Source organism: Gracilinanus agilis, chromosome 6 (genome assembly GCF_016433145.1).
Source record: "Gracilinanus agilis isolate LMUSP501 chromosome 6, AgileGrace, whole genome shotgun sequence".
Lineage (NCBI taxonomy): Eukaryota > Metazoa > Chordata > Mammalia > Didelphimorphia > Didelphidae > Gracilinanus > Gracilinanus agilis.
The window spans coordinates 49,133,195-49,145,327 of record NC_058135.1 but is presented as its reverse complement, the minus strand read 5'-3'; the positions used below and the strand labels follow the sequence as shown (position 1 = coordinate 49,145,327).

Sequence of the window (12,133 nt, the reverse complement as noted above, 5' to 3'; positions counted from 1 at the left end):
GGCGCCGTGGGCAGGCTGACCTCCGCAGCCGCTCTTATCTCTCTCTAACCCCTTTGTCCCCCTCCCCCCCCCTTATCGCAGGCGCTGCCGGAGAAGCTGGGGCCCCTACCTGCCGCCGCGGCTTATCACTTTCTCTCCACTGGACACTCGTTTCCATGCCGGCCAGCCCTGGGACGGCCCAGGAGGAGGGGACGCAAGCCTTCGCCAACGCGGAGGGGAGAAGCCACTGACTCCCACACCGAGACGCCCTTGCCAGCCCGCGGCGTAGCTCGGCCCAGGGCCGCCTGCCTCCTTGTACGGTCGAAGGCAGCGCCACCCGGACGCGGCGGCGGCTGCCCCACAGAGTGGTGCGCACGTGGGGAGCTGGAGAGTGGGTCGCCTCGGGCTCCGCCATGGGGGGCTCTGTCCAAGTCGTGGCGGGACTCCTCCTGTTGCTGGTCGCGGTGGGGAGCCTCGGGGGAGCACCGGGCTCCGGGCTCGGCTTCACAGAGGACTTGCTGACGGTGTTCGGGGACAACCGGAGCCTGTCTGCGGCTCAAGTGGGTCACCTGCTGGAAGAGCTGGGCGCTGCGTCGTCAAAGACAGGCGAGAACCTGGAGCACTTGAATTTGCACTATAACCAGGTACGAAGTGGCCCAGGACGGGGATCGGGACCGGGACCGGGACCCGGACCGGGACTCGGGCTTGGGCTGCCTTCCTCTTCCTCCACTCCCAACCCCCTCTAGCAGCGGCGGCCGGAGCGGGGCCTGACCTCTTTCCCCGTGGGGCTGTTTCCTCACCCCCTGTCCTCGCACCTGGCAGAGTAGAAATTTGGTTGAGCAGAGAGCTCCAGCCTTTAAGATCAGCCGCAGTTGCACCCCCTAACTTTAATTTTGATTTTTTTAAAACCAAGACCAGTTTGCCGTGAGCTTGATGGAGTAGGTGGCAGTTTATGCCCGCCATGTAGAACGATGGCTGAAAACCTGCAATATTGAAAGAGGTTAACATACTTTCGTAGTTCTCAGCAGTAACAGGACTTTGGGAGTTCCCTTATCCCATGTCCACTCAAATCCTATTCAAAAGGTAACCGCTTGTCCGTTTCTTTTTTTCCTAAGCCATTACTTTCTGTCTTAGTATCTTATCTGTTCCAAGGCTGAAGAACTGGGGTTAAGTGACTTGTGCAGGGTCACCAAGATAGGAAGTGTCTGAGGCTAGATTTGAATTTAGAACCTCTTGTCTATCCATTGAGTTGCCTAGCTGTCTCAGATATTCATTTCTTAGAAATCTGACCACGGCAGCTCTCCTTTCTTTCAGTAATGGTGATTTTATTGATATTGAGAACTCAAGATGAGGCAATTCCTTTTACTTAGCCTGGTGCCTTGGAATATAAAACCTACTAAGTGCTTGTTGCCTTGATTTTTCTTATGCATTTTATCCCAGGGAAGGTCTCTGCAAATTATAATCTTAATTGCTTGGGAGTATTTCGAAGTAAAGGACTTGTCCAGGGTCAACCAGCTAGTATGTGTCAGAGGCTGGATTTGATCCTAGGCCTTACAGGCTTCAATCAGCTATAACAGAAGTTCTGGCCTTAAAAAGAAGACTGCCACCTAATGATTTTGTCTAGTTTTTTGACAACTCAGTGAGAAAGTATCCCAGACATTGTCTTCCTTTGTTTACAAATGTGGAAAGAAAGGCTTGGTTAAGTAGCTTTTGAAGAGGAGGGGGTTCTGGGTGCAAATGTGACCTCAGATAGTTCCTATTTGTGTGATCCTGGGCAAGTCCTTAATCCCAGTTGCCCAGCTCTTAACTGATTCTAAGACATAAGATAAAAGTATTTTTTTTTTAAAGTAGGATTTGGACTTTGGTCTTTAAAAACTACAAATAATTAATTCTTTCCATTCCTTGGAATGATATAAGCTGGTCTTCTGTAAATTTAGAAGGAAGCAAAGTTTTCTCTTAGCTTACATTTTCTTCTAACCTTCCTTCCTTCCTCCATCTACCCCCACCCTTACTTTGTCTTAGTAACAATTCTAAGTCAGAATGTGGTTAAATGACTTGCCCAGGATCACACAGTTAGGAAGTGGCTCATTTGAACCCAGGACCTCCCATTTCCAGACATGGTCTCTATCCACTGAGCCACCTGGCTGCCCCTTCCTTATTCTTTTTTTGAAAATTTTTATTCATTCATTAAAACCCTTACCTTCCATCTTGGAGTCAATACTCTGTATTGGCTCCAAGGCAGAAGAGTGGCAAGGGCTAGGCAATGGGGGTCAAGTAACTTGCCCAGGGTCACACAGCTGGGAAGTGTCTGAGGCCAGATTTGAACCTAGGACCTCCCATCTCTAGGTCTGGCTCTCAATCCACTGAGCTACCCAGCTGCCCCCCCCCCCTTCCTTATTTTTTAAACCACTGACACCAGTATTCTTCCCGTTGTTCCTCAAAGCAAGACTCTCCATCTCCAAGTTTAGGATATTTTCATTGGCTGGCCCCCTCCTCATCTCTATTTCCTGGTTTCCTTCAAGCCCTAGCTAAAATTCTCCCTTTTACAGGAAGCCTTTCCTGATCTCTCTCAATTATAACATTTTCCTCCTGATTATTTCTAATTTGTACTCCTAATATATCTTGTTTGTACATCTGTGTTTGCTTGTTTCCCCATTAGACTGTGAGCTCCTTGTGAGTAGGGACTGTTGTCTTTCTTTGAATCCCCAGGATTTAGCATATAGTAGGTGCTTAATAAATGTTTATTGACTGACAGAAAAACCTACCTCTATTTCTTTATTGGACTTGTAGGAAAAACAAATACTGTTTCATTTATATTCTATATTCTGCCAGAGATTTCAGCCTTCTCTGTCTCAAAAGGGGAAAAATATGTGGAATGCCTATAAGTAACAGATCCCTGTTTATTAGTGGTTTGCCTCCCTGCTCAGAGGTAAGGGTGACTCAAATGGGTGCATTGTGACCTAGCTACATTCTGTTGATTTAAACATCTAAAGGGTCCATGGTTTCTCAGGACATCTGAAGGTTGTGGGGAAAGAAAAAAAAAAGACTTCAAGAGGGACAGGAGCACAAATGTTCACATTTCTAGACTTGATTCAGCCTTGATAAAAAAGCCATCAGTTAATGAACAAATTACTTGTCTGAGAAGTGTTTACTTAGCAACAATATTAATTTGGGATTATGGATTTTTGTAGGGAGCAATAGGCAGAGAGATAGCTTGGAGTGGGTAGGGGTTAGAGAGCTGGCCCAGGGTCTTGAAAGATTAGTGTTCAAGGGTGACCTAGGCAAGTCATGCATGATTCACTTAATCTCTCAGGGTCCTAGGCAACTTTCTGAGAATCTCAGTTGTGGGAAGTGTCTTGGTGGAGGAAGCTCCCTCCCTGGACATTCTTTATGCCAAAGACATTATAGGCCCATTCCCAATCTTATCAGCATGGAGAAGCCACTAAGGACAATTTCATTGTGTTAATAGACTTTAAATAGCACAGATTTCAGTCAGCTGCCCCTGGAGCCAAGTAAAATAAACTAAGAGTGAGCCAAGAGCTCATTGGAGTATTCATGGGAGAACTTGGCTTTGTGGACTTGGGGAAAAGCTGAAGTAGGGACCAGCACTCTTTCCCAAAGCCAAGGGTTGGTTACTTGGTTGCTTGTTAATCTTTACAAATGATCACGTTTCTGAATGTGGATTGTAACGGAAAATAATGAGCTAGGTTGTACCAGACTGTAAATTATTCTCTCATGGGGAAAGAGGCCAACTATACATTTTAAATACAGACACAGCAACTGGGTAGGGCTTAACAAGATGCTGTACCCATAAGGTTCTTTAATAGTTGGAGTCTATTAAAATTGGAGACAAAGAACCAACTGGCGTGTTTGTGTTTTAAGTTTCCCTTTGTTATAGTTAATGAAGAGGAAGAGGGAACAATTCCCTTCATGGAAGGAGGGTTGTAGGAAAATTGGATTCCCTCAGGGAAAGCAATTGGTTTGATGCTTGTCTAGCCTTTCTCTGAGGTGGAGGTGGCCCAATTGGATTTTTCTTCTTGCTGCCATTGTAGACCCAGGTTAGCTTAAAGGGGAGCTTCTACTTCATGAAAATATCTCCCAAACTGCATGACATTTAAAATGAAAAAAACATTTACTAAATATTTCATATTTACATATACTTTTTAAAAAAATATTCATGTAAAATTTTTTGAGCACTAAATTTTCTCCCACCCCTGGAGAAGGCATAAACTGCATAAGAATTTTAATTAAGGCTACATTTAGGTTAACCAGCAGCTGCTGGTCACAAGTTAGAGTTACTAGTCTTGACTTTTTCCAGTTTTTCTATTCCTTTCCTATAAAATCAGTCTCTTCATTATTCCCCCACCTACAGGTCTGATATCAAGAGTCAGTTAGAAACACTTATTAGTTATTTTAGTACCTGCTGCTTGGCTGGGAGCTGAGGAGATACATAACTTAGATATCTAATATTTGGGGTTTTGGCCTTCGTGTAGTTCATAGCCTAGCCCAGTGATGGACAAACTTTTTAAAGAGGGGGCTAAAGGAAAGGAAATGCTCATCTGTCAGTCTGTTTCTAAGGCAACTCTTTCGAAGTTTCATTGTATTGTATCCTACTCATTGTATTTGTCAGATTAGTTATAATGTTGCAGGTTCTGATAGAGCATTTCGGGGGGGGGGGGCGCAGTTTGCCCATCACTGACCGAGGATAAAACGGCAATATAGACAATAGTCAATAAATATTTATTCTTTATTGTATCATGTATACTCAGGACTTGTTTTTTTAATTTTTAAAAAATTATTACCAATTACGTGGAATAACAAATTTCCATACAAGTTTTCCCAAGTTCTGTGATCAAACTTGTCTCCCTCCCTTCCTTCCCTTCCCCATCCCATCCCAGTGCTGGCAGGTGATTTGATCTGGGTTATACGTGTATTATCATGTATAATAATAGAGTTCTCTATTGTGCATTTTTGTGTTTACTCAGGACTTATTAACCTGGGGTGCAGTGAATTAGCTAAAAATGTTTTTAAAAAGGAGTATTCCAATATAATGATCCTTCATGATCCTACCCATTTTATGCATTTAAGAGCATTATTGTGAGAAGGGGTCTGTACACTTCGCCAGACTGCCAGTGGGGTCCACAATACACAGAAAGGTATAGTCCTTCATGTGTGGGGAGAGCTGGAATGTGAGATAAGATAACCATCTGTCTCAGTAGGCTTTCTATATTATCTCTTCTCCACTGGTCTCACACTGCTATATAGCAATTCCTTCATTCTTTCCTAAGTAAGAAGAATAAACTGGAGAGTATCTAGAGGAGGCTGCCAGAATGGTGAGGGGCCCAAAGTCCATGACCCCTGAAGATTGTCTGTCTTCAAGAACTGCTTGGAGTGCAGTCTTGTGGAAAAGGGATTAGACTTGTTCTATTTGACTCTGAGGCTGGGGCAGGGTGCAGAACTCAGAAGTAATATGTTGAAATCATAACGAGGCAAATTGGAGTCTGATATTTGAGGTCTGCCCACCCTCCCCAACTTCCTAATAGTTAAATGTATTTAAAAATAAAATGGAATTTCTGGAAGTTGAAGCTCCCCATTATTGGAGGTCTGAGCATAGCTCAGATCGCCACTTGTTGGGTAAGTTAGTGGCAATGTCTAGCTATCCATTGAGATACATTTCAGTTCTTAAAGTCTGTGATTTTGTGACTTAGACATCTCCTAGAGCAGCATTGGTGAAGTTATGACACATGTACCTAGCCAGCATGATGGTGGCGGGGGGGGGGGGCTGCTCTGTTGCCCCTCTTCCCATCACCCTAGGATATTTTTTACATATCCCACCTCCCTGTCCAGCTGTCTAAAGTGAACTCTTCCTCCCTCTGCTCTCTGAGGTAATGGGGGTTGGGGGGTGGAAATGAGGGTGGCTCACAGGCAGCATGAAGTTGCAGTTCAGGCATGCGAACTTGAAAACTTTTGCCAATGCTGTCCTAAGAGTCTCAATCTCAGACACCAGGGCTCTCACTGCTAGAACATTATTTAGGAGTAAGTCCTTAGGCGCCAAGCCCAACCAGGAACTACATACATATTTCCTGTACAGGATGTCCTAAGTGGACATCAGGCATCTCCTGCCATTTTGTGATGATGGTGAATATGCTGAGTTGGCTTCCCAATCTCTTGATTAGTTATTAGTCACAAGCACTCCTTCTGATTTTCCTTTTCCCCCTGCTTTGATAGAAAGGACACTGATGCTTATTATAACTCCATTATCACAGGATGGTTGAGGGTAAGAAAGACTTGTACTTTGCCTGTCCTTTGGCTAACAAATTCCTGTCTCAGGCAAAGCCCTCATCCCCTGCTACTACATCCCTAACCATCTTTGCATTACTTCTCCCAAGTCTGTAGTCTGCTTTGCCTTTGCCCTTCCCTTATATCTTCTGGAATCTCCACTCTCATTAATTTCTCTTCATATTAGACCTTCATATTTTACCTTCCTTCCATCTTTGTGTAATCACAGAAACCTATTCCCCTCCAAACAGCATCAGCTAAAATGTACTGTAACCACAGTTATACATTTTGTGATTTTTTTTTAAACATTTTTAAACCCTTAACTTCTGTGTATTGGTTCCTTGGTGGAAGAGTGGTAAGGGTGGGCAATGGGGGTCAAGTGACTTGCACAGGATCACACAACTGGGAAGTGTCCAAGGCCGGGTTTGAACGTAGGACCTCCCGTCTCTAGGCCTGGCTCTCAATCCACTGAGCTACCCAGCTGCCCCTACATTTTGTGATTTTGAAGGATCGAAGTGTCTGGTTTTTATCTTGGGATTATTTTAGTCCAAAGCTTAACCCCCCAAATCACTTGGAGTTAGATCATTAGATCCCTTTGTTTGTTTGAGCCTTCCATTTTCAGGGTGGGTGGTATGGTTTAGATTTCAACTTCAAGTATTCCATCCTGATATTGCTTTAGAGAATTACACAAGATCCAAATGTAGTGAAAACTTGTCAATCTGGTGTTAATTGAAGCAGGATAAATGCAGGATCTTAAGAGTGAGTAGGTTTAAGTAATTTTTGAGATATGTAATTTAAAATTGGAAACACTGTTATGTTTTCAGTAGAAATCTCCACTTTATGTTTGGTGAGGTTGATTCCCCTCCAGTCAATATCCCATTCATTTTTTAAGGCTTGTTTTGATTCCCTTGGTTTTTAGACACATTTAAAAAAACTGTTGTAAAGTAACTTGCTTTGAGGAATATAATTTGTTACTTTATAATAACTTTATAACTTTGAAAAGCTATCCACATAATCTGATTTTACTATAGAGTTGCATCCCTTGAGACCACCTTCAGGCAATCCTGTCCACATGTTCTCTTAGCAGCATACTCTTAACACCTCCTACCTACATAGGGCCAGGAGGTGGTCCTATTTCTGTCACCTCCTTTGAGGCTCATCTATTGGTCCCCAGGTTACTTTCTGGCTATTCTCAAGGTTTCCATCCCTGCCTTGATGTGGGGACTTCGGTACACATGTTGATGTGTAAAACTCTGCCCTCTGACTTCATCAGCCTTTGCAACACAGCAGGATTGTCTTATTCTTTATTTTATCATCATTCATAATTATTTGAAATCTATGAACCACAAATTTCTGAAATTCTTCTCTGAATATAACCTCTTGGCCTTCCATCTCTCACTATGACTCTCACTTCCTAACCGGTTTCATTCTTCATCTGTTTTGTGACCTGCAGTCCGTACTCTCTCTTCTCCCAGTTTAGCATCCCTGTTCCAGACAGACTCATTTTCTCCTTTCAAAGTTTCGACAAAGTAGTGAGCTAGTTGTTCAACAAACTATAGACTGGCCTCCTTTGCCTTTGTCTTTTTATGCTTAAAAAAACTCCAGCCCTGAATTACTGTAATCAATTGACTTTTCAAAATTGGCTACTGTTGAAAGCTTCTAGAAATCAGAGAAAATACATAGTATTGGACTTGAAATTAGGAAGACCTGAGTTCATATCCTGTCTTAGTCATTTGTTACCTCTGTGATGTTGAGTAAGAAAGAACCTCTCTTAGCTTGGTTTTCTCATTATTAAGATAGGGATAATAATAACAATAATATCTCCCACATAGGGTTGTTGAGAGGGTTAAATGAGATGACATGTGAAGTTATTTGCAAACTTAAAATGCTTTCCAAATTCTAGGTATTACCATTGCTCTTATTATTATTTCTTTTTTCTTCTTTTTAAACCTTTACCTTCTGTTTTAGAATCAATATTAAGTATTAGTTCCAAGGCAGAAGAGGTGAGGCTGGGAAATGCAGGTTAAGTGACTTGCTCAGGGTCACACAGCTAGGAAGTATATGCGGCCATTTGAACCCAGGACCTCCTATCTCCAGTCCTGGTTTTCAATCCACTGACCACCTAGCTGCTCCTTATTATTTTATATTGATGAAATTCAATATAAGTTTTTATTCTCTAATTAGGTGGCTCGGTGGAAAGGGCCTTGGATTTGAAATCAGGAAGATCAGAGTTCAAATCTTGCTCCAGATACCAATTGTGTGACCCTAACTGATTCATTTACTCTTTCTCAGCTTCAGCTTCTTCATCTGTAGAATAAGGTTTGGTCTTGATAGCTTCTAAGGTTTCTTCTACCCATAATCTATGATTTTATGAACAAAGTATTGAAATAAAAATTCTTTCCTTTTTGACTTTTATTTTAATAAAGCAAAACTCGGGATAAAGAAATAGAAAGGAGTTTACTAAAACACATCAAGGTAACAATATGTGGATGGATGAATCAATCACATGGGGATCAGCCTGGATTTCTGGGTGGGCCAGCTTTTTATAACAAAACTTTCCAATAAGTTAGAGACAAATTTTAAGAGTTTCTCATCAGCAAAAGAGGTGTGCCCATGCATCTCAGTTCCTCCCCCAGTACATGACCCTTTGCACAGTTGGAACTGGTAGGGTTTTAGATGTGACACTTCCCACATAGGTGGCCATATGACTTGCTTATGAGACAGATTAAATGATGCTTTCCCTCCTAAACACTGATTGCCCAGGAGGGCTGGGAACCCAATGGGTCAGACATAAGATATTTTTAAAATTTTGCCTTAAACTTTAATTTTTAAAATGACTTTTAGTAGTTTTATTTACAAAGAGGTAGAGAGAGTGAAAATGGAAAAAATGTAGCTAAAGAGACAAGCCGATTAGTCCTTCTCTGGTCAAGTGAGTCTCAGTACCACAGGGACTTCCCCATGTCTGGTGGTATCTTCAGCTAGAATTCCATCAACGCAGCCTCCTCCGAAGCCAAGGCAGGAATCTCCGGAACTAACCTCTCCAGGAGCCAGGAAAGGAAGGCCAGCTACTCACCCACTCAAGATGAACTCCGAAGGAAAAGACCGAAGGCCAAGTCCCAAGGAGAAGTCCTCCAAAAGCTAAGTCCAAAGGAGATCAGGAGCAGTCCTCCAAGAAGTAGTCCAAGAGCCAAAGTCCCAAATCAAGGTGAAGGTTCATGCTGAAGTTCCCCTGGACAGGAAGTTCAGGACTTTTTATAGTCCTTTTCCCATGTCACTTCCTGTCCCTTCCTCTGCTTTATGGGAACCAATTACAGTCTTTCAATTTGCCTAGTACTGCCCAAGGGAGTTGGGCATTGTCCTCTGGAGTTGTCACTCACTTTAGCAAGTGACTTGTGAACTCTCTTACTTAATGTTGACTAGGGGTGTTTAAGTTTTGATTGATTAATTTAAAAATTGCTGATTGATAGACAAAGAAAGTTTGATTCACTCTTCACAGTCCCCCATGTGATTTTTTTTGGGAGACTAGTCTTTTGGGAGACATAACCAGCTTATACCTGTAAAGATCTTCTAGCTAAAGGTGCATACAACATTGTACTTTCTAAGAGGAAACTACAGTAGTTAGAGAGAAGAGGGAAATAGGAGAGAGCAAAACTGATGTTTGCTAGGTGCATTGACAAAAAGCCAGTTGGGGGCAATTCCCTTTGGCATAAGAGTTTACATTCAGAATAAATGTGTTCACTTCCTTCATTTCAATTAATTACATCCCAAAGTTCATTCTGGATCTTCTGATGCAGTGTAGATTTCTTTGTGGCACTTTCTCCAAACAGTCAGTTTCTTGATTCAAGGAATTAGCTAGTTTCTTTTCCTGAAATTTTTCTCAAAAAATTTTAAATCTTGAATTTTATGAAAATTATACAAGTGAAAGATGATGTACTTTCAATCTGTGCTCAGACTCCAACAGTTCCTTCTTGGGCTGTGGATAGCATTTTTTATCATGAGCCCCTTGGGGTTATCATGGGACCTTGTTTTGCTAATAATAGTTTAGTCCAGTGATGGGCAAACTACAGCCAGCAGGCCCGATGAGGCCTCTGAAATGTTCAGTCGTCTGGGCGACATTATTCCTAATTTGACGAATACAATGAATAGGATACAACACAATGAAACTTGGAAAGAGTTGCCTTAGAAACAGATGGACAGATGAGCATTTCCTTTCCTTTGGTCCCCTCTTAAAAAAGTTTGCCCATCACTGGTCCTTTGAGGTTGATTAGTATACAGTACTTTTGTTATCGTATCCACTGTCGTCCTGACTCTGCTTACTTCACATCAATTCATATAAGTCTTTCCAGGTTTTTCAGAACTTATCCTGCTTATCATTTCTTATGTCACAATAGTATTCCATTACAACTATATATCACAACTTGTTCAGCCATTTCCCAATTGATGGACATCTCTTTAGTTTCCAGTTCTTTGCCATCACAAAAAGAGCTGCTGAAAATATTTTTGTACAAGTAGGTCCTTTCCCTCATTTCTGATCTCTTTGGGATTCGGACTCAATGATGATATTGCTGGGTTAAAGGATTTGATAGTTTCTTGGCCCTTTGGGTGCAGTTCCATATTGTTCTCCAGAATGATTATATCAGTTCTCAGTTCTACCAGCAGCATATTAATGTCCCAATTTTCTCACAAGATGTTTTTTCAATAGAGGTCCTCCCTGCTACATGATAATCCTTTTTATACTCTGATCAATTCTATGGAATTCTTAGAAATGTCTATTTCAAACTTGGTCTTCAGTTCTAAAGCCTCCTATAGCACTCCTTGCCCCTTGCCTTTTACTTTATTGAGAATGTAGAGTATATCCATCATGCATTCTCTTTTCCTTCCTATGCTGTACCTTAAAACCTTTCTACCTAACTTATGATTTGCTCCAGTCTCTGAAAAGTGGTTCTTCCCTTTTACCCAAGGCCAAGCCCTCTTCTTGTGATTTTGATCTGATCCCTTTCAGGAACTGATCCTCTCAGTCTTCTTTTCTGGTCTCTCTTTTTTTATCTACAATTTCTCCTTATTTCCTGGCTCCTCTGTTGCTTAGTCTACTTAGGCATATCCTATCTTTAGAATCAGTCAAACATTACATGGATCTGTTATTTCTTCAATCTATCCAGTATCTCTCTGAAATATATTCTCATTGTATATTTGTATTTTCTGCAACCCTTACCATCTGGTTTCTGATCCTACCATTTAACTGAGTTTACTCTCATGAGGGTTAAGACAATTTGTAATTGTTTATTTTTTAACCCATACCTAATGCCTTAGAATCAATACTAAGTATTGGTTCCAAGGCAGAAGAGTGCCAAGAGCTAGGCAATGAGGGTTAATGATTTGTGCAAGATGACACAGCTAAGAAATATCTTAAGGCCAAATTTGAACCCAGGACCTTCCAGCTCTAGCCCTATCTTTCAGATTACTGAGTCACCTACCTACCTCCTTCTTTGTCTTTTTTGGTAACACTGTCTCCATTTTGTTCTCCTTATCTGACTGTTTTTTTTTTTTAGTGATCTTTGTTGGATCTGTGAATGCCCAGCTCCCTATTATAGTGTCTTCCTGGGCTGGAGATGGCAAACCTATGACGTGTGTCAGCACTGACACGTATAGCTATTTTCAATGACATGTGGCCACATACAGAGAAATCTGGGGCCACATGCTGAGGATGAAACATTTACTGTAGTGTAGTGTAGACACTCTGTGCACTATAGATGACAATTCTACCTATATTAATTTATCTATTTTGGTTTATTAAATAGTTATATATTACAATTATACATTTTTGTTATTTAAACTATAAATATTGTGAAATTATGTTTTTTTTCTTGAAGTGACA

The 12,133-nt window shown here is 41.6% G+C and overlaps 1 protein-coding gene across 1 annotated transcript in view; it reads left to right on the top strand.

The window, feature by feature from the left end:
• Nucleotides 1–392: 392 nt before the first annotated feature.
• SLC39A8 (solute carrier family 39 member 8) overlaps nt 393–12,133 on the top strand; it is a 95,041-nt gene continuing 83,300 nt past the window's right edge. Inside the window, exon 1 of the mRNA XM_044682355.1 lies at nt 393–623. Coding sequence (XP_044538290.1) covers nt 393–623 — 231 coding nt within the window. The remainder of the gene's footprint in view (nt 624–12,133) is intronic.